Source organism: Cervus canadensis, chromosome X (assembly GCF_019320065.1).
Source record: "Cervus canadensis isolate Bull #8, Minnesota chromosome X, ASM1932006v1, whole genome shotgun sequence".
Classification (NCBI taxonomy): Eukaryota; Metazoa; Chordata; class Mammalia; order Artiodactyla; family Cervidae; genus Cervus; species Cervus canadensis.
The window spans coordinates 12119089-12140181 of record NC_057419.1 but is presented as its reverse complement, the minus strand read 5'-3'; the positions used below and the strand labels follow the sequence as shown (position 1 = coordinate 12140181).

At 50.3% G+C, this 21093-nt stretch overlaps 1 protein-coding gene across 2 annotated transcripts in view; it reads right to left on the bottom strand.

Annotated features, from left to right (window-relative positions):
• Nucleotides 1-21093, bottom strand: part of TBL1X (transducin beta like 1 X-linked) — a 238419-nt gene that overhangs the window by 26280 nt on the left and 191046 nt on the right. For both annotated transcript variants that reach the window (XM_043459183.1, XM_043459184.1), the window contains one exon: nt 4953-5098. In XM_043459183.1, coding sequence (XP_043315118.1) covers nt 4953-5098 — 146 coding nt within the window. The remainder of the gene's footprint in view (nt 1-4952; nt 5099-21093) is intronic.

The following is a 21093-nucleotide window of genomic DNA, read 5'->3' as shown; positions in this document are numbered from 1 at the left end:
AGGGGCGGCCAGTACACACCCAGTACTCGGTCGATAGCAACGTGAATCCAGATGTCAGGGGGCCCACCCTGAGCCTCCTATTCCCCGTCACGACCCGAGGGTTGCCCCGCTGACGCAGTGGTCTCAATGGAAGGGGGTGATCCTGCCCCTCAGGGGGAAGGGGGCGTCTGGAAAACCTGGAGGTGTGTCTGCTGGTCACGACTGCGGGGGGTGCAGCTGGCAAGTAGCGGGGAGGGACCAGAGATGCCGCCCAACATCCTGCAGTGCATAGGATGCCCCCCGCTCCACCCCCAGAGAGGAACGGTGTGGTCCTCAAGAGTGGAGTGTGCAGAGGGAGAGAGACCCCACCCTTGCCAGATGCCCTGACAAGTCTCGGGCTCAAGCTGGACATTCCTGCCCGCTCAACTCTGACTGTGAGCGCTTCTGTCCATCTGATGTCATCAAACGCACGTACTGCCACGCGAAGTGACTTTCAGGGACTCACGGTGCAGACAGATGCAGCCATGATATTGCTAAGGACAGCACCACTGAGTTACCACGCCTATTTCCTCAGCTTCCTCTGAGTCTCCTAGTTTCCATCGAGGATGAAAAGAAAAAAATCTCCCTACCCACTCAGAAAACACAGGAGAGAGTGAGACAGTCCTTTCCTCAGAAGGTGCTCTGATTATTTGAGTCACACAAAACTCAGGGCCTCTCGCTGTGTCTGCTAGATGTGCAGACAGGTTTTAGACTGTTTTTTCCCTCACAAATCAGGAAGAACTGAAGGACGTACGTATCAACTACACAGTACCCAAATGAAACAGCACCCCAGCTGACTACCGGATACTACACGATATTTGAAAATTATGAGACGACAGAAAACAATGTAGAATATGGAAAAAAGAAGCCGCCCCCATCCCCTGATTCTGCCGATGGAGTGGCCAGTGTTGACCGTTTGGCCAGCCGGCTTCTACATCACCTTCTTCTTCGTTCATTCATGCCCCAGGTGGATGATGATTTTGTAAAAGGTAGTAACTGTGCAGAGTAATAAAGCACTACCTTGCTTAAACTCTAAACGCACACTGTCTCACTTGTAACAACCGGAAAGCTAAGTGACAAATCAGATGACCTTTCAGTCTCCTCTAGGCAACGCTGGATTTTTGAATTGCCAAGGGAGAGAAGGTATGGAGATGAAAAGCATGGACCCTGGGTGTGTATGTGCATATGTGTGTGTGTGAAAGTGAAAGTCACTCAGTCGTGTCTGACTTTTGTGACCCCTTCTCCAGGCCAGAATCCTGGAGTGGGGAGCTGTTCCCTTCTCCAGGGGGTGTTCCCGACCCAGGAATCAAACCTGGGTCTCCTTCATTGCAGGCGGATTCTTTACCAGCTGAAGATTCTTTGCCTTTACAAGGGAAGCCTGTACGTGTGTGTGTATGTCTGTGTATGCCCATGTGTGTATGTCTGTGGGTATGTGTGTGTATCTGTGCCTGTGTGAGTATGTGTGTGCATATATGTACCTGTTATATATGTGTGTATGTGTGTAGGGAAATCCAATCACAGCCTCACACAATCTGAGATCTGGGGTCCTGTATCCCTAATCCTCACACTTGTTTTGTGAGAAGAAAGAAAAAAAGAGATTTAGATGGGGTCACGTTGCCAGCGGAAGATCCCGGGCACCCAATGTAAGACAATGAAAGAGGAGACTGCCTCCTGTCGGGCAGGAAAGCCCACAGTGTCGCCAGACAGCCGAGGGTTCTCAGAGATGCCGGGACTTGGAAAACGGCAGAGGAAGACACGTGAGAGAACGTGAGATACGCTACTTCAGTGATCGTAAAAGCCGAAGGGAAAGTGGAGGCAAACGCTACGAAGACAAGACAGGCTTGCCAGGATGAGAAAGGGGAAGAGCAGGTGGAGGAAAGTGTGGAAGGGTTCAGGGAGATGGGCTCGAGGGTGGGGGTGACCGTGGAAGTAGACTTCTGGTGGTAAAGGGGAGGGGCGTGTGGCCACTGAACGGGGTAGCTGTGCTGGACATGTTGGAACAGAAAACGGGGACCTGGGGCACAGCAGTATGCGGGATAGAGGTGGGGTACAGATAAAGGGAGCAGGACGAAGGAGAAAGGGCGCTAAGTGCAGTTACAATCAGACGGAGTCAGATCGAGACTCTGGGAAGACCCAGTCATCACAGGCCAGTCCCCAGACGGAAGCAAAGCAGGTGGGAAGGGGAGCTGTCTCGATCCCTCACCCTTTATCTTTAAAAAGGTTCAGTTCAGTCACTCAGTCATGCCCGACTCTTTGCGACCCTTTGAACTGCAGCACGCCAGGCCTCCCTGTCCATCACCAACTCCCGGAGTTTACCCAAACTCATGCCCACTGAGTTGGTGATGCCATCCAACCATCTCATCGTCTGTCGTCCCCTTCTCCTCCTGCCCTCAATCTTTCCCAGCATCAGGGTCTTTTCCAATGAGTCGGTTCTCTGCATCAGGTGGCCAAGGGATTGGAGTTTCAGCTTCAATAGCAGTCCCTCCAATGAACATTTCAGGACTGATTTCCTTAAGGATGGACTGGTTGGATCTCCTTGCAGTCCAAGGGACTCTCAAGAGTCTTCTCCAACACCACAGTTCAAAAGCATCAATTCTTTGCCGCTGAGCTTTCCTTATGGTCCAACTCTCACATCCATACACGACTACTGGAAAAACCATAGCTTTGACTAGATGGACCTTTGCCGTCAAAGTAACGTCTCTGCTTTTTAATACGCTCTCTAGGTTGGTCATAGCTTTTCTTCCAAGGAGCAAGCGTCTTTTAATTTCATGGCTGCAGTCACCATCTGCAGTGATTTTGGAGCCCCAAGAAAATAAACTCTGTCACTGTTTCCATTGTTTCCCCATCTATTTGCCATGAAGTGATGGGACCAGATGCCATGATCTTAGTTTTCCAGAATGTTGAGTTTTAAAAAAGGTTACAATAACCCATTTAAAAACTGGTGTAAAATTGGACCCGATACTCACAAGCCCTGATCTATATATAAAGAGGGAGGGTATTTAAGCAAATCAGGAGTGACTTAAATGTACACGTCTGGTCCCAACCTCCCGGAGGCAGCTGTTCAGTGAGCGCTCTAACACAGTCATCGCCTGAAATAACCCTGTTGAACTCAAAGTACTTATCTCTCCACTTTGATCTTCTGGGAGTGCCCTCGGTCAGGTTCACGCAAAACACAGACTCTAGGTGAAATGACTCACAGGGCCCCTCTTCGACCGAACTGCTGAGAGACATCCAGGAGGAAGGGTGATTTTTGTGCCCGTGGCAGGCCCACGCCCGTCATGAGGCACGGCTGAGCCTTGAAGGAGGTGGGTCTGACTTCCCAGGGTCCACCACACGTGGATGTCTTTCAGCGCGTTTACCACTGTGTTTGCCCTCCATGGCGGGCGGAATCTGTGGATACAGAAGGGCTGACTGTGGGACCTGAGCACCCCGTGGATTTTGGTACCCACGGCAGGTCTTGGAACCAATTCCTGGCGGATTCTGAGAGACGACCATATAAATCAGCATCCCTTTCAACGCATCATGATGATAGCTTTACGGTGAATGGTGTCGGATTCTTGATCTCCCAAGAAGACGATTTAGCTTCCGGACCAGGGACCAGGCTTGATCACTCAAGAGTTTTTGTGTAGTAGAAGTTTTATTAAAGTATAAAATGGGACAGAGAAAGCTTCCGACACAGACATCAGAAGGGGGATGGAGAGTGCCCACTCACTAGTTTTCAGTTCAGTTCAGTCGCTCAGTTGTGTCCGACTCTGCGACTCCACGGACTGCAGCACGCCAGGCCTCCCTGTCCATCACCAACTCCTGGAGCTTGCTCAAACTCATGTCCATCGAGTCAGTGATGCCATCCAACCATCTTCTGTCATCCCCTTCTCCTCCTGCCTTCAGTCTTTCCAAGCATCAGGGTCTTTTCCAGTGAATCAGCTCTTTGCATTAGGTGGCCAAAGGATTGGAGCTTCAGCTTCAGCATCAGTCCTTCCAATGACCATTCAGGACTGATTTCCTTTAGGATGGACTGGTTGGATTTCCTCGCAGTCCAAGGGACTCTCAAGGGTCTTCTCTAGCATCACAGTTCAAATGCATCAATTCTTTGGTGCTCAGCTTTCTTTATAGTCCAACTCTCACATCCATACAGGACTGCTGGAAAAGCCATATCCTTGACTAGATGGAGTGTTACTAGTGTTAACAAGGGAATTATATCTCCTTTCTCATTAATTATTACAATAAATCAAAAGAATGTCTCAAAGTTTGTGAAAACTTTACCAGACCCACTCCCAAAATTTACATTTTAAGATAACAGGATTACCCAGAAGGTTTTCAGGAAGGAGAAACTGTCCTCAAGCAGGAGATGGACTGTTGTTATACAATCCTTAGTCCAGAGTTTAAACTGAGCTGTTTCTTATGTACTCATCAGTTCAGGCTTAAAAAAAACACAAACGTTTTATGTGACTCAGACTTTAGGAATGTCAAGGGGAAAAAAAAAAAGATGTTTGTCCTTTCCTCCTCCTTGAGAATTCCAGGCCCCTATCTTCAGAACCTCGAGAACCCCAGACCCCTTTCTCCTTTTCCTTCTCCATCTCCTCTTCCGGGAGTCCAGACTTCTTATCAAGCTGCCTAGGCATTGGAGTCCGGACTTCTTATAAACCTGCCTAGGCATTGCCTCTCTCAGTGATACCGCCGTGACCAACCAGTCCACAACCATCTATGGGGCCTTGGGAGCTGGCTCCTTGGGTATCACAGCACTGGGATCCCCTGCTGGAGAAAAAAGGACTACCACAAAGGGAGACGGGGACCCTAATGCACTGGGAGAGGCCGTGGCGAACTCCCCAGCTAAGGTCTTCCCAGCTTGCCCAGGCTCCCCGGGGGTGGGGGCTGCAGGGCCTCCGTCCTGCTCCCCCCGCCTCCCCAAGCCCCGGGAGGAGGGCCCATGTTACCTCATTGATGCTGATCTCGGCCTCCACATACTGCAGGCCCTTCTGCAGGATGGAGATGAGGGCGGCCGGCGGCACTAGCGTCCCATTGATGTTGGACTGGCTGATGTGGCTCTCGATACCGAACGTGAACGCCGAGTGGGAAAAACCTGCGGAAACACAGGGGAGGTGGGGTGGGCGGGGTTCCGTGAGGCCTGGACTCGTACGAGGCACCCCTGGGGGGGGTCAGACACGCCTAATGAGGACGGGGCAGTGGGGTGGGGACGTGGTCATAGGACGCCTGGCCTCTCGTGTGGGTGGTGTTCCAGAGACAGATGGCAGACCAAGGTGTGCCTGCATGAATCAGCTGGCAAAACAGCAGAGGCTTTAAAAAAAAAAAAAAAAAAAAAAAAGAAAGCAAGAAAGCAGAGGCAGCACATTATTATTATTATTGTTATTATTATTTAAAAAAACTTTTTGGCTACCACAGTTCCCTGACCAGGGATCAAACCCGTGTCCCCCACCCCCCGCTGCTGACTGGGAGCTTGGGAGTCTTAACCACTGGACTGCCAGGGAAGTTTCCCCCTCCCCCCACCCCAACTAACCCTTTCCAGCATCATTAAAAGCAAAATAGAGGCCACAGTCTGCCCCGGGATAGACGTTACAGAAGTCGGACCCCAGGCTCTCTCTGCCTGGGTTCTGCACAGCTCCTTCCAGAAGCTCACGCTGGTGTCTGTCGGCAGGAGCCCCCTCCCAAGCGTTCAGAGCAAATGAAACTCACCACCAACCATGGGAAAAAACAGAGGCAGTTCTGCACCCATCGAGGGTAACCTTGAGCCGCTTTACTGAATTGGGCATGTTCCTCACCCCCTTGGCTAAGGGCTGAAGGGTCCCCCACATCCTGCAAAGCCCCTGCAGCACCCTCGTCAAATGCTTCTGCACGAACGTGCGGACAACACCAGGCAGGTGAAAGGTGCTCACAGATAAGGCGGGCGCGGAGCTGCTAGGATGAAAGTATGCAGGGAGAAAGATTGACCCGGTGACTACACGTAACAGACGAGGCGCGTTTCAAAGAAGGAGACTGCTGTAACACACGAGGCCCGTGTCAATGAAGGAGGCTGCAGGGCCAGGAAGGAGGTTTTGGGGGCCTGTGAGTGGGTGGGGGGGAATGGTCTGAGGCATAAGTTTCCCCTCTGCTTTGTCACCTGTTTGGGGGGGGGGTCCCAGGCACCCCACCTCCATCACTTATGAACATCTTCCCAACAAGATCGGCTCATCCTATGTGCTGGGATGGGTAGGGGCGTTAGCAGGGAGTCTCACGGGGGAGCCTGCACTCTGCCTCCCCACCTCACATTCCTAGGACACCCCCCTTCATCAGCCGGATGATGGGCCGCCCGCCCCCAGGTCCCCCAGCCTCCATGCGGGTCAACAAATACAGCCAGCCTCTGCAACACACGCAACGGTCAGCAAGATGGCAATGCTGCTCCACGCAAGGAGAGCCCTGTCTGCAAACGTCCCTTTCTCTCCACCCACCCCTCCTCCTCATGGCCTGATTATTAAGAATATATGCAATAGGCACTTGATTCATATTTATTTCCAGAATAATACTGTAGAGCCTGCTATTAACTTCCTGTGTTATTTTTTTACAAGCCGGAACCACCTACTTGAGGCTGTGTAGGAGAGCGCCTTGGAGGCTCTCTCTCCAACACAGGGTCCCTCCGTTCCCACTGCCAGAAGGGCATGAGCCAAAGAAGACCCTTTGCAAATCGGCCTTATGTTTTTCCTTCCGACTTGTTCTGTCTCTGGCCCTCCTTAGCCCTAACCACTCCCACCACAACAGAAACATCCACCCCTGTCTTCACCAACGACCTTATTCTCCGTATCTCCACCGCCACGCAGAGAGTCTTAATCTCCAAGCTCTCTCACTCAGCTTCCGGCAAGGGTGCACGAGAAAAGCCCCAGGTCAGCGGACAGAGCAGAGCGGGTATAGTCGGCTGAGAGACGCCCCAACCCCACGGACTCCCTTCCTATGTACTCTGGGCCACAGTGGTTTCTGTCTTACACAGCTCTTCCCAGGTAACCATCTGACCCACTGGCTTTTTCCATCTCTTTATTCGTGTCTCCACCAGCAGGTGGGACAGGACGATGGACTGAGAGTCATCTGCTTCCCTCCCGGTACCTTCACAAGGTCCCAAGCAGGACCACGCCCACTGGGGGTAATAACAAGACACCACCCACCAGCCCCACCACGGTGCCCACAATTGACCAGGTCTTGCTTTTAACTGAAGAATGCTTCCTAATTCATGCAAGCCTCTCCACGACCACCTCCCCTCCCTGATGGCTCAGACGGTTAAAGAATCTGCCTGCAACGCGGGAGGACCTGGGTTCGATCCCTGGGTTGGGAAGATCCCCTGGAGAAGGGAAGGGCAACTCACTCCGGTATTCTGGCCTGGAGAATCCCCACAGACAGACAAGCTAACGGGGTCGCAAAGAGTCGGACACGACTGCATGATTTAAGCACGCACAGGACCGCCTGCAGTCTCTCCCATGCACCCTTCCTTTCTTTTATGAATTGGGTCCCGAGATCAACCCTCGGGGTCTGACAGATGCCACGCACTAGCTCCAAGCTCGTGGCTGGACACCCATCTCTCAGCCCACCACAAAATTCCACCTAGAAGCTTCTACGGAGCGTCTACCCAGGGCACAGCGTGGACTGTGGCCAGAGCCCCTGACAGATAACATCTCAGCAACTGACGGAGCAGCGGGCGGAGAGAGGTCAAGCTTCTGGTGTATGTCTTTGTCCGTTCCAGATGCTGTAAGAAAATCCCACAGGCTATGTGGTGTCAGCCACAGACATTTACTTCTCACAGCTCTGAAGGCTAAACTCCAAGATCAAGGCACTGGCACATTCACTGTCTGCTGAGAACCACTTTATGGACCACACAGATGACTACATTTTCCCCGTAACCTCACAAGGTGGAAGGAGCAAGAAAGCTCTTACATGGGCACTAATTGCATTCATGAAGCCCCCATCCGCGGGACCCGACCAACTCCTAAAGACTGAACTTCCAAATATTCCACTGGGGATTGTCATTCAGCTGCTCAGCTGTGTCCGACCCTGCGAACCCACGGACTGCAGCACGCCAGGCCTCCCTGTCCATCACCAACTCCTGGAGCTTGCTCAACCTCATGTCCATCGAGTCGGTGATGCCATCCAACCATCTCATCATCCTCTGTCGTCCCCTTTTCCTCCTGCCCTCAATGTTTCCTAGCAACAAGGTCTTGTCCACTGAGTCAGCTCTTCACATCAGGTGGCCAAAGCATTGGAGTTTCAGCTTCACCATCAGTCCTTCCAATGAACACCCAGGACTGATCTCCTTTAGGGTGGACTGGTTGGATCTCCTTGCAGTCCAAGGGACTCTCAAGAGTCCTCTCCAACACCACAGTTCAAAACCATCAATTCTTTGGTGCTCAGCTTTCTTTACGGTCCAACTCTCACATCCATACATGACTACTGGAAAAACCGTAGCTTTGACTCTACGGACCTGGGTTATGTTTAAACATACGTATTGGGGGAAGGCGTGCAAAATTCCATCTGCAGTCATCTTGGAAGACTGCCATCTCCGGGAAGGATGTTACCCTTGGGGTGGCCCAGCCTCCAAAACCATGAGCACCCAGCCCTCCCAATCGGACTCCAGGGCTACTGAGCATATTCACTTGCAGTCTGCCAGTCCTATGGCTTCTGTGCCTTAAGCCTGTTCAGCCTTCCCCCAGCTTTCAGCGCACCCCTTCTTCCACTCAAAGAGACGCGGAGGAACAAAAACCAGGGTATCAGTAGGTAGAGACGGAAACACTCAGAACTTGCTCAGTGGCAGGTGTGGAAGCTGGTGAAAAGGGGCAGAACAGAGAGCTTGGTGGACCCTGGATGACCGATCCACATGACGGTTCAGTGCGAGCACCCTTGGGGTCCACTGGAACAGTCGCTGAAGCCCGCAGACTTGCCCACTACTTAGTAGGAGGCATCCCCGATGAAGCACTCCTCAGGAGGGTTTCTCAACCATGACACGCCTGACATTTGGACCAAACTGCTCTTTGTTGTGAGGAGTGCTATGTCCCAGGCATTACAAGATATTTAGCAGCATCTATGACCTCTACACACTAGATGCTTCTTTTCTGTTTTGGGGTTGGTTGGTTTTCTTTTTGGCTGCCCTGCATGGCATATGGTGCCCTGCCCTGCATGATCTTAGTTCCCAAACCAGGGACTGAACCCACGGCAGTGAAAGTGCGGAGTCCTAACCACTGCACCAGTGGGGACGCCTCATAACACACTAGATGTTAGTATTTAGTAGCAAGCCTTCCCCAGTCACGACAACCGAAAATATCTAACCAACCCCACCACAGCAGAGAACCACAGACCCACAGGAACCACACCCCCTAAGTGACACACTCCTCAGGTCTACACCACGCCCACTTCTGGTTCATTTATAAACACCATGGGTGGATTCCTGCCACTCAAAAGCAAGTCAGAGAATCCAGGTTAACACACAGTAATGGGGGGATAGCCAGGTGAAGTCAGAGCATTTCTGAGGAGAAAAAAGGGTATAATCACAATAAGATGGGAAAGGTGCTTAGTCGCTCAGTCGTGTCTGACTCTTCGTGACCCCGTGGACTGTAGCCCGCCAGGCTCCTTTGTCCATGGGATTCTCCAGGAAAGAATACTGGAGTGGGTTGCCATGCCCTCCTTCAGGGGATCTTCCCAACCGAGGGATCAAACCCAGGTCTCCTGCATTACAGGCGGATTCTTTACTGTCTAATCCACCAAGGGAAAGTTGGATTTTATACTACATTTTTTATAAAGCACAGTAAGACCATCAAGAGTTAAGTATATACCCATCTGTTCACTGCAGCACTAGGCACAATAGTCAAGACATGCAAACAACCTAGATGTCCATCAACAGATGAACAGATAAAGAAGACACAGTACATATAGAAAATGGAATATTACTGAGCCATGAAAAAGAATGAATCAATGCCACTCGCAGCAACGTGGATGGAACTAGACATTATCATGTTAAGTGAAGTGAGTCAGACAGAGAAAGACAAAAACCAAATGATATGACTTATATATGGAATCTTTATAAAAAAAGAAAAGCACTAATGAACTTATTTACCAAACAGAAACAGGCACCTAGACTTAGCAAACAAACTTATGGTTACTAAAAGGGAAGGTAGGGAAGGGATATGGGATGAACAGATATACACTCCCATACAGAGAACAGATAACCAACAAGGACCAAACGCACTGCACAGGGAACTATAGTCAACACCATGCAATAACCTATAAGGTAACAGAAGTTTAAAAAGCATATAAATACATACATTGATGGGGCTTCCCTGGTGGCTCAGCTGGTACAGAAGCTGCCTGCAAAAATGCAGCATAAAATCCAACTTTCCCTTGGTGGATTAGACAGTAAAGAATCCGCCTGTCATGCAGGAGACCTGGGTTCGATCCCTGGGTTGGGAAGATCCCCTGGAGAAGGGAAAGGTTAACCCACTCCAGTATTCTGGCCTGGAGAATCCCATAGTCCATGGGGTCGAAAAGAGTTGGACACAACTGAGCGACTTTCACTTTCACTGGCTCAACACCCGAAACGAACACATATTGTAGATCAACTAAACTTCAATTAAAAACATTAAAAAAAAAGAAAAAAGATCTTGAAGAGCAATGTTCCTCCCATTTGGGGTGAAAGGTGCTAGTTTCATGAGAGAAAAGCAAGGTGTGCATGGACGTGCCTCACCCACTAGGCAACCCAAACAGATTAAAAACGAAGCACATGTTTTGTTTCCTGCTAAACCACTAAGCCGGACCTCTTTCACAAATGGCCTCCCAGACCATTCGAGCTGTGCAGTGAACCGTCCTGCCCAATTAATGTCGGCCTGATTCATCAGCAGAACCTGCTAAAGAATCACTCACTGGCCCTTGGAAACACTGCTTATTCAGCGGAGAAAGGCAGATACGTAATATTTGGGCAGCTGTGTAGACAGTGTTTCCCCTTCAGCTGAAACAAAGGCACCTGGGCTGGGAAGATCCCCTGGAGAAGGGAACGGCTACCCACTCCAGTCTTCTGGCCTGGAGAATCCCGTGGGCTGTATAGTCCATGGGGTTGCAAAGAATTGGACACGACTGAGCGTGCCCAACTCTTAACAGTAAAGGCAGCATTGAAGGCATTTGTTTGAGGCACTAAATGCAGAGTGTTTATTGAGGACTTCATAGACTTGATACTGGGAATACTGACAGCTATCCAAAGCCAGCGGGCATGACATGAAAATTGTCTAGACCATGGATATGCAGCCCAGGGCCCATGCTGCCTGTGTTTATATATCAAAGTTTTACTGGAGTAGTCATTGCCCATGAGCTGATATGCTATCTGTGGTCGCTTTCACACTGCGATGGCAGAGCTGAGTAGACGCAAGAGATACATCATGGGCCGCAACTGAAAGTACAAGTGTTCGTTGCCCGCCAGGCTCCTCTGTCCATGGGGATTCTCCAGGCAAGAATGCGGGAGTTGGTTGCCATGCCCTCCTCCAGATGGGTCACAAAGTCAAAACTATTTAAGATATGCTCCTTTATAGGAAAAGTGCGCCAACTTGACTATTATGTGTATATTGTAAATACACACTTTTACATGTGTCTGTGTGTTCAGTAGCTCAGTTGTGTCCACCTCTCTGGGACCCCATGGACTGTAGCCCGCTAGGCTCCTCTGTCCATGGGATTCTCCAGGCAAGAATACTGGAGTGGGTTGCCATTTCCTCCTCCAGGGTATCATCCTGACCCAAGGATCGAACCCGGGTCTCTGGCATCTCCTACACTGGCAGGGGGATTCTTTACCAACTGTGCCACCTGGGAAGCCCATATATACACGTATCTGTGTACACATGTATGTATATATATGTGGTAAAGAAAAGAAAGAAAGTGAAGTCACTCAGTCGTGTCTGACTCTTTGTGACCCCATGGACCACAGCCCACTAAGCTCCTGCCTCCATGAATTTTCTAGGCAAGAATACTGGAGTGGGTTGCCATTTATATATGTGTACCCACAGACACATGTGCATGTATATATATGTGGACCCGCAGACACAGATCACACAAAAGCAGCTGTCACGGTCTCCCCTGTATCTGTTCTTCATTGCTTACTGCTATGGACTAAATGCCTGTCTCCCAATGTTCATGCACTGGAAACCCACTCCCTCAGGTGGTGGTGTCCGGGAGGTGATCAGGATGCGAGGGTGGGGTCCTCACGAATGGGGTTAGTGTCCAAACATCGACACGGGCACGCAGGTCATGACTGTTACCCTGCAGGACGATGTACGACTTTTTCCCCACAACACCTTCCTGGCCTTTCAGCAGCCCCCACCGACTCTGCCGGCACCTGCGAATTCCCATCCTCCGTAATGGTGAGAAATGAAGTGTTCGGGTGCATGAGCCACTGGGTCTGCAGCCTTTTGTCACAGCAGCCGGAAAGGCCCTGAGACGCGCCTTCTGCTCGGAGTGATTGACAAGGTGACGGTACTAGTAGCCGCCGTTCACTGAGGGCTTCCCTAAGTGTCAGCCGGCAGCATCAGAGCTTTCTAGGTGCTAGTCGACGGGACCCAAGACCGTCACAGTAACCTGGGCTGGTCGGACACAAGGAACTGAGGACTCACTCTCCTTCTCAAAAGCAGTGAAGAGGCTGCAGACCCGAGTGTGGCCTTGGAAGCCTCTCATTTCCTGCGTTAAGAAGCTGGGCCATCTCTCACTAGACCTCGCCAGGCCGCCTTTGTGAGAAGCATATATACCACTTTGCCGCAGGACACCTCTATTTAAGGGTCTGTTCCCTTGGTCTAGAACAGCGGTTTGTGCTTGTGAAGTGTGGGCACTTCTGTCGGCCAGAGGAGGACATGGGCAACACCTGGAAATATTTTTGCTTGTCACCAGAGGGTGTGTGTTGCTATTTGGTCCCTAAGTCTTTGAACAACATTCCACATGTTTGCTACCGTTTATTTTTATTACGAAGGGGGCGACAGAGGATGAGGTAGCTGGATGGCATCATCGACTCAATGGACATGAGTCTGGGCAAGCTCCGGGAGATGGTGATGGACAGGGAAGCCTGGCACACTGCAGTCCGTGGGGTCGCAGAGAGTCGGACACGACTAAGCAACTGAACAACAACTTTTTATTCATGGAGAGAACAAATTTCACCAGCCTAGGCCTGCCCTCGTTGGCTCCCTTCTCTGACCAACAAACAGGTGGTATTAGGTGATCGCCAAGGTCCCTTTCAATTCTAAAATTGTATAGAGAGGAAGGAACAACCTCACTGTCCCAACTGAATCCACGAGATTTTGATTTATGGAGATGAGTGAGTGACGACACGCAGACATTAAGGCCACCGAGAGAAGAACCCATGACTTACTTGCAGTTCCCGTGGGAAGGGGCCACGCCACGCTGCCAGGGCTACAAGAACCCTTATCGCATCAGGGCCCACATCGCAGAGAAAAAGAGAGGAACTGAGACTACAGTTTTATGGGAACGAGGCTGAGAGAGCAGCTCGGTGGGAACGCTTCCTGCTGGACAGATGACACAGAGCCTGTGTGCTTGTGAGGTCTGTAACATGACTTTCACGGGAGCCACCTCTGAGAGAGAGAGAGAGAGAGAGAGAACCCACCAGCTCTGGCCATCAGTCCAACGCTACAATCAATGAATGCCAAGCAGCCCCTGGTTAGCACGCTCATCCATTCCAACTGGCTATGTGGATGGAAGACCAGTTCAAAAATCACTGCAGATGGTGACTGCAGCCATGAAATGAAAAGACGCTTGCTCCTTGCAGAAAAGCCATGACAAACCTAGACAGCATATGAAAAACCAGAGACAGTACTTTGCCAACAAAGGTCCGTCTAGTCAAGGCTATGGTTTTTCCAGTAGTCGTGTATGGATGTGAGAGTTGGACCATAAAGAAAGCTGAGCGCCGAAGAATTGATGGTTTTGAACTGTGGTGTTGGAGAAGGCTCTTTTGAGAGTCTCTTGGACTGCAAGGAGATCCAACCAGTCCATGCCTAAGGGAGATCAGTCCTGGGTGTTCACTGGAAGGACTGATGCTGAAGCTGAAACTCCAATCCTTTGGCCACCTGATGCGAAAAGCTGACTCATTGGAAAAGACCCTGATGCTGGGAAACATTGAGGGCAGGAGGAGAAGGGGACGACAGAGGATGAGATGGTTGGATGGCATCCCCGACTCAATGGACATGGGTTTGAGTAAACTCCGGGAGATGGTGATGGACAGGGAAGCCTGGCGCGCTGCAGTCCATGGGGTCGCAAAGAGTCGGACACAACTGAGTGAATGAAGAAGAAATAAACGGGGATGGTACCCGACAATGGGACCATTTTTGGAAACACAAGTGTGGACTGCGAAGGTCTATGCAGTGCTTCCTTGTTTCTGGAACATCCCTGGACACAGAGCAGGCAGGATGCTGGAGTGGGTTACCATTTCTTCCTCCAGGGGATCTTCGCGACCCAGGGATCGAATCCAAGACTCCTACACTAGCAGGTAGATTCTTTACCACTGAGCCCAGTTAAGTGCTGAACCACTGAAGTTGCTCAGTCGTGTCCGACTCTTTGGGACCCCATGGACTATAGCCTACCAGGCTCCTTCATCCATGGAATTTTCCAGGCAAGACTACTGGAGTGGGTTGCCATTTCCTTCTCCAGGGGATCTTCCCAACCCAGGGATCGAACCCAGGTCTCCCGCATTACAGGTAGACGCTTTACCGTCTGAGCCACCAAGGAAGCCCAGTTAAGTGGCAGCTGGGTCCAATAAATCAAAGAGAGGAACACACACGCGCGCGTGCACACACACACACACACACACACACACACACACACACACACTCACTCTCTCTCTGAGAAGCTGTAAACTAGGCAAGGTGGGAGAATAAGATACCATCCCCTCATCTTTGGGGGCTAATTTATCATCAGTTCACTTCTTTTTGGGTGTGATGGATTCGTCTCGCCAGAGGATTACCTTTTCTGCCCGGGGAAGTCACACAAAACCGCTAACCCCAGTTTCATTCATGGTCAAAAGCACAAACATTCGCTGAGAGTTGTTTTTGACTCTGCAATCTGCAAGCACTGCACACAGGCACGTCAACTTTACGTTTCAATGTCTGTATCTAAACCACCCCCCACCCCGCCGCCCACCCCAGCCCCCACTTTCTGTCCTAATTTTCTACTATCTTGCTGGAGAAAAACTTGAGCACGGGCAGGCTGCTCTCAAGAGCTGCAGACCTATTCCCGCTGACCTGCCGCAACGTGGAATTTGGTGTAAAATGGAACTGCTTGGAAGGCGCCCAAAAGAAATAGCAGGAGGACCTTGTTAAAAATAGGGTTTCACTTCTAACATCTGGCCTGGACCCCAGGGGTGGCAGCTGAGTGCGGACCTGCCAAGACGTTTAATATCCCCCAAACCTGGGAGGGCTCCAGGAGGAGAAGGCATTAGTCAGGTTATAAATGCAGGGTGCTATTTCCTCCCGAGGCTGACAAACCGTGAGGGGAGGCAGCTCGCCCACGAGGAGCATCGGGGCACGCTCCCCCAGACCCCAGCCCTGGCTTCCAGCCGCCATGCAGAGAAGCAAGGTTTGGAGCCAGCCCCTTTTGGCCCCATCACCCCCAACAGCCCTTGAACCCTCATAAAGTTTGGACTCGCTACTTTGTTAATTGGGGAATTCGACCACGACCGCCAACACGGAGATTTACGATGGATGACACCATTAAAAATTACAATAATAAAACACACACACACAGGACTCAGGGGGAGGAGAAGGAGGGAAAGCAGTTTGGAAGAGAGGGGAAACAGTCACATCACTAGATGCTTGATGCAACTGCTGTTCTTACCTGGGGGTAATTTCCTCCAGTCCCTCTTACCTTTGTAAATTGATTTTTTTACACGTTTAATTCTTGTGGTCCTAGAATTTGACACCCCAGTTCTTTCTTACCTAATACAGTATCAGCACTTCTCCCAGTGACTCATTAGTCTTGGCCACCACTCTGCCTGAGGCTTCCTTCCCTGGTGGCTGAAGATGGTAAAGAGTCTGCCTCCAAGGCAGGAGACACGGGTTCGATCCCTGGGTCGGGAAGATCCTAGAGGTGGACACGGCAACCCTCTCCAGTCATCCTGCCTGGAGAATCCCACGGAGAGAGGAAGCCTGGTGGGTTTACAGTCTGTGGGGTCGCAGAGAGTCAGTCGGACACAACTGAAGCGACTTAGCACCCACACCATCCTGGTGGAGTCTCAGTTTTCACTGAGAGTCACCTCTGATGTGCACAGTTTTCAGATTTAATTTTCAAAAACTAGCCAATGGGCTTCCCATTAGGCACCCTGGCCTTCACCTGCTGCCCATGACCCAGCGTCCCTGTACTTCCTTCCCCTTCCTCCCATCCTGTATTCTTTGTCCCTCTCGCCAAGATGCTTCTTCACCCCTAAATGATGTAACCGGCTTTTGCTGAGCCTCGGGACATTAACGCGGGCTCTTGATTTTGCTTGAAATGCTCTGCTTCCTTTTTTCCCTGAAGAGTTCTAGTTCAAATGCCTCCTTCTGTCTGCACCCCTCGCGTGCTCCTCTATGAACACCGCCAACCTCACGTTTAGCTGCCCCTGTGTCAAGACGCCTGGTTAATTCCCTAGGTGGAGAGAAAAAGACTTCCTCCTCTCACATGTCTCCTTCCAACCCTAGCACTAGGGCAGTGCTCAACAGGGCCAGCGAGAGACATTTGGTAGAGCTGGAAATCCTGACGACTGCTTAATCCCAGCACATCAGATTCCCGGAGAGTGCCTGTACCTCTCTGATGGTACCTGAAACAATTTTACAAAGCATGGGGGCAGATATTTTAAAATCTCACAATTATTTTTTTTTTAATTGTGCATTATGGAAACACAATAGTAGATGTATTTGAAAATTTAGTGAAAAGTTAACTGCTTCAATTTAAGGAAAAATGTTAGTAAATATTAACAAAGTACTTTTAGGTGTATGTAAATATGGCAAAATGATGTCTCTGGTACAAGAGAACCAAGGATGGGAAATACGTGCAGAGACAAGGAAGGGCTACAGACATGTTCAAAGGACAAGGAAGTAGTAAATACTCAGGATACAAACACCGCGTCCATGTTCCCTGGACAGGAAGAAACATACATACTCCATTAGCAGTCTCAAGACAGGAGTCTGCAAGTTGTATCCTCTGGGCCAAATCTGGCCCCTGGCTTGCTGTTATAAATAAAGTTTTATTGAAACACAACTACTCTCAATGGTCTGTGTAATTTTGACGGCTGCTTTTGGACTACAAAGACAGAAATGACTGGTTGCGATAGAGACCAAAACAATACCTTTTAAAAAGAAAGATTCTGCCAACTAATCCAGGGGAGAGACCCGAATTATGGGACTACAGGTCCTTAGGAAAGCAATTTTAGATCCCTCGGTTTGATGAGGCCAGTATAACCCTAAGAAGCAAAACCTATTGAGACTATTAGAAAAGGAACATCACTGCCTACCTTCCCTTGGTAAAATGGACATGAATGTAACAGACAGAGGATTAACAAAACTGAATTCAGTGACATATAAAGAGGACAAAATGTCCAGGCTACGTGGGGTTTATTTCAGCAGTGCAGGCTTAATGCCGAAAAAGAAATCAACCATCTCACCATGTTAAGAGCGAAGAAAAATCATTTAATGTGGAAGATTCTGGAGCCAGAGGCTCTTAGCTCTATGAATTCACAGCTCTAGACTCTATGACTTCCTGGCAGTGTGACCTGGACAAGCCGCTATCTTCTCAAAGCTTTGGGTCGCTCGCCTGTCAACGATGGAGGCAGCTGTCTCTCTGCTTCTTGAAAACAAAATCAAAGTCTTAGTCGCTCAGTCACGTCCAACTCTTTGCAACCCCATGGACTGTAGCCTGCCAGGCTCCTCTGTCCATGAGATTCTCCAGGCAAGAATACTGGAGTGAGTTGTGATTCCCTCCTCCAGGGGATCTTCCTGACCCAGGGATCGAACCTGGGTCTCCTGCATTGCAGACAGACTCTTTTTTTTTATCGTCTGAGCCACCAGGGAAGCCCCATCTCCATCTTAGGGGGAAACAGTCTGACTGATCAAGAACTGAGCATCACGCCTGACACACAGCTCATGCTCAATAAATGGGAGCTACGGTCACTCAGGCAAAACAGTGGAACAGACGGAAACCCTGACAAGATTCAGGGCGTGCCTGGCTGACGGAGAGGCGAGGATGAGAGCAGGAGGGCGTGGAGGCAGTCGGGAAGATACCATGAAAGAGAAACATGCGACAGTGACTCTGACATTTTTCACGTGAAACCTGGAGGAGGTTACGGGGTCAGAGGAAGCTCTTCTTTGCAGGGGAGGCATAGTGGTCAGGAAATGGCAATGCTCTCTGTGTGGGATAATGCTGAAGAACCCTTGGGAAATACACAATGAACACAGCAGTGCAGAAAGCAACGGAGAGGCTGGCGGCAGCCCCCCCAGACTGGGGGATCTGAGGAGAGGCTGGTTGAGAGAACCACCCCCCTCCACCCCAAACTGGGGGATGAGACGTGAGTCAGGGGCAGAAACCTAGACTTGTAGAAAAGAGCAGCCCACTGTCCGTAGACCTGGACACAGGAGGGAAAGAAAAAATGATGTCACTCTGGGGAGAGTGGCATTTTAGACGTGGACGGAGGAGACCTCACTAGGGCTACAGACAGAAACCCAGGAGAAAAGGGACAGTGTTGTGTCTGACAGTCCAGATGACCAGCTCGCTGAGTCTGGAAGGAAGAAAGGGAACTGCGACTGGCAGAATGAAGTACATCAAAGCTGGACACTTTGAAGGTCACATTAGAATTTCAGAGCAGCCAGATCTTAAATGTGATGGTGTATGAACTTTGGAAAACAGGCACCGTGGTAAGCGCGGTAATTCATCTCAGTTAAAAAAGGAAACGGGAACCATCTGAGGCTTTTTCATACCGTCCCTACCCTTTAAAGGAAGAAGCAATGGCCTAAGAAGCCTTAAGGACTTCTTCAATGGCACCCAACCTTTCTCCCATGGCAGTACCCACGGAAACGATTTGGCTGTATTGAGCAAGACACACCTTGAAACAAGTGTAACTTACATGCAGGCTTCCCAGGTGGCTCAGTGGTAAAAAATCCACCTGCCAAGGCAGAAGACCCAGGAGACGCGGGTTCCATCCCCGGGTAGGGAAGATTCCCTGCAGAAGGAAGTGGCAACCCACTCCAGTATTCTCTCCCGAAAAATCCCATGGACAGAGGAGCCTGAGGAGGGCTACAGTCCACGGGGTCGCGAAAGAATCAGACGTGGCTGGGAGACTAAACGACAACAACTTATACTCGGCCCATTTTCAAATGCTTTTCTAGCGAATTGCTTTCTCCCCATTCTCTGACAAGTAAAGCAGCACAGGAATGGCAAACCCTGAATCTGAGCTTTTAATGCACAAACGGCGGAGCGCAGCAAACTCAGAAAAGATGGCACAACCACAGCGCAGGGGAAACCGGGACGCCTGTGAACTTCGGGGACGGTCCAAGAGCAACTTCTGCACGGTTCCATTCTGCTACGCTTCAGTGGGTTATCATCACACCCAAAGGGGTAGGGAGACACTCTTTTTTTGAATGAAGAGGAGCTCGTTGGCAATAGGGACCACTGGAAGAAGGCTTTGGGATGAGATGACCCCCACACAGTGCAGGGTCTTTCCAAAGCCCTAAGGGGAGATTGGCCCGCAGACAGCTCTGTTCTGCAAAGGAAGCGTGGGCAAAGCTTTGCTGCGGGAGGCGTGTGCAACCCTGCCTCCACAAAGCTCTCCCGGGGGGTGGCTTTATGCTTTTCTATGTGAGAGGCGTGGGTATCACGTTCTCCAGGTACTTACCCGCCCCTACACTCTTTACAGTGAGTTTTCAAACGTGAGGTAAAAACACCCAAGTGCATACGCGATCGATACACAACCACAACCGCAGGAGTCCACCTGGGGGGGAATGGGGCTGGGTGGACAGCCTGGGTCTGCTCAGGTGCTCCCGCGCCCTCGACAGGAGCGGCAGGTCCACATGAAAGCCTGGATGGCAAAGCTCGGGTGGCTAGCAACTCAGCCCCTTTGCCATCAGACATGTTGCTGGGAGAACCAGGTGTCATCACATTGCTCAGCCAGGAGGGGACACCTACAAGTCTGTGCCCAGTTCTCCTGGACTGGATGGACCCCATGCACCTTTGCCCTTAGCTGACTGTAACCTGTCTCTTTTTTATTTGGGAGGGGGGTGGTTTTCCCAGGTGCTGCTAGGGGTAAAGAACCATCCTGCCAATGCAGGAGACTTAAGAGATGCGGGTTTGATCCCTGGGTTGGGTAGATCCCCTGGAGGAGGGCAGGGCAGCCCACTCCTGGAGAATTCTTGCCTGAAGAATCTCCCCTGTCCATAGGGTCGCCAGAGTCGCCAAGAGTCACTTGAAGTGACTTGGCATGCACGTACAGATTACATCCCAATGGAGAAAAACTGAAGCTATCAATTCAAAACAAAGGGCTCTATTGGATTCTGTGTAAACAAGACGGCTGAACAAACAAAATATACACCCAATTGTATACGATTAAGAGGAATGTAACGAAAATGGAGACACAGCATCCAACTTTGATTAACTTGTTGATCTTTTCGATTGACTTTTCTTGAGAAGTAAGTGACGTGTAACAAAGTGGAAGTTTGGGGTATATGCTGTGATGATCTGATACATGGATATACACTGTGGAAGAATCACACAACAAGGTCAGCTCACATATGCAGCACCTCCCGTGATTAACCTTTATTTACTTCACTGAGAACATTTCCACGATCTCAGCAACCTCAGCAACCTTCAAGTACCCAATATACCACTATGAAGTACAGTCACCATGCAGTAGGTTATAATCCGTATCTTTTTGCTGTAATCCACTGCAAGTGTAACGGTTACTAAATTCTGTGAAAGTCGCTCAGTCCTATCTGATGCTTGGCGACCCCATGGACTATACCGTGGAATTTTCCAGGCAGATATCCTGGAGTGGGTAGCCTATCCCTTCTCCGGGGATCTTACCAACCCAGGGATCGAACCCAGGTCTTCTGCACT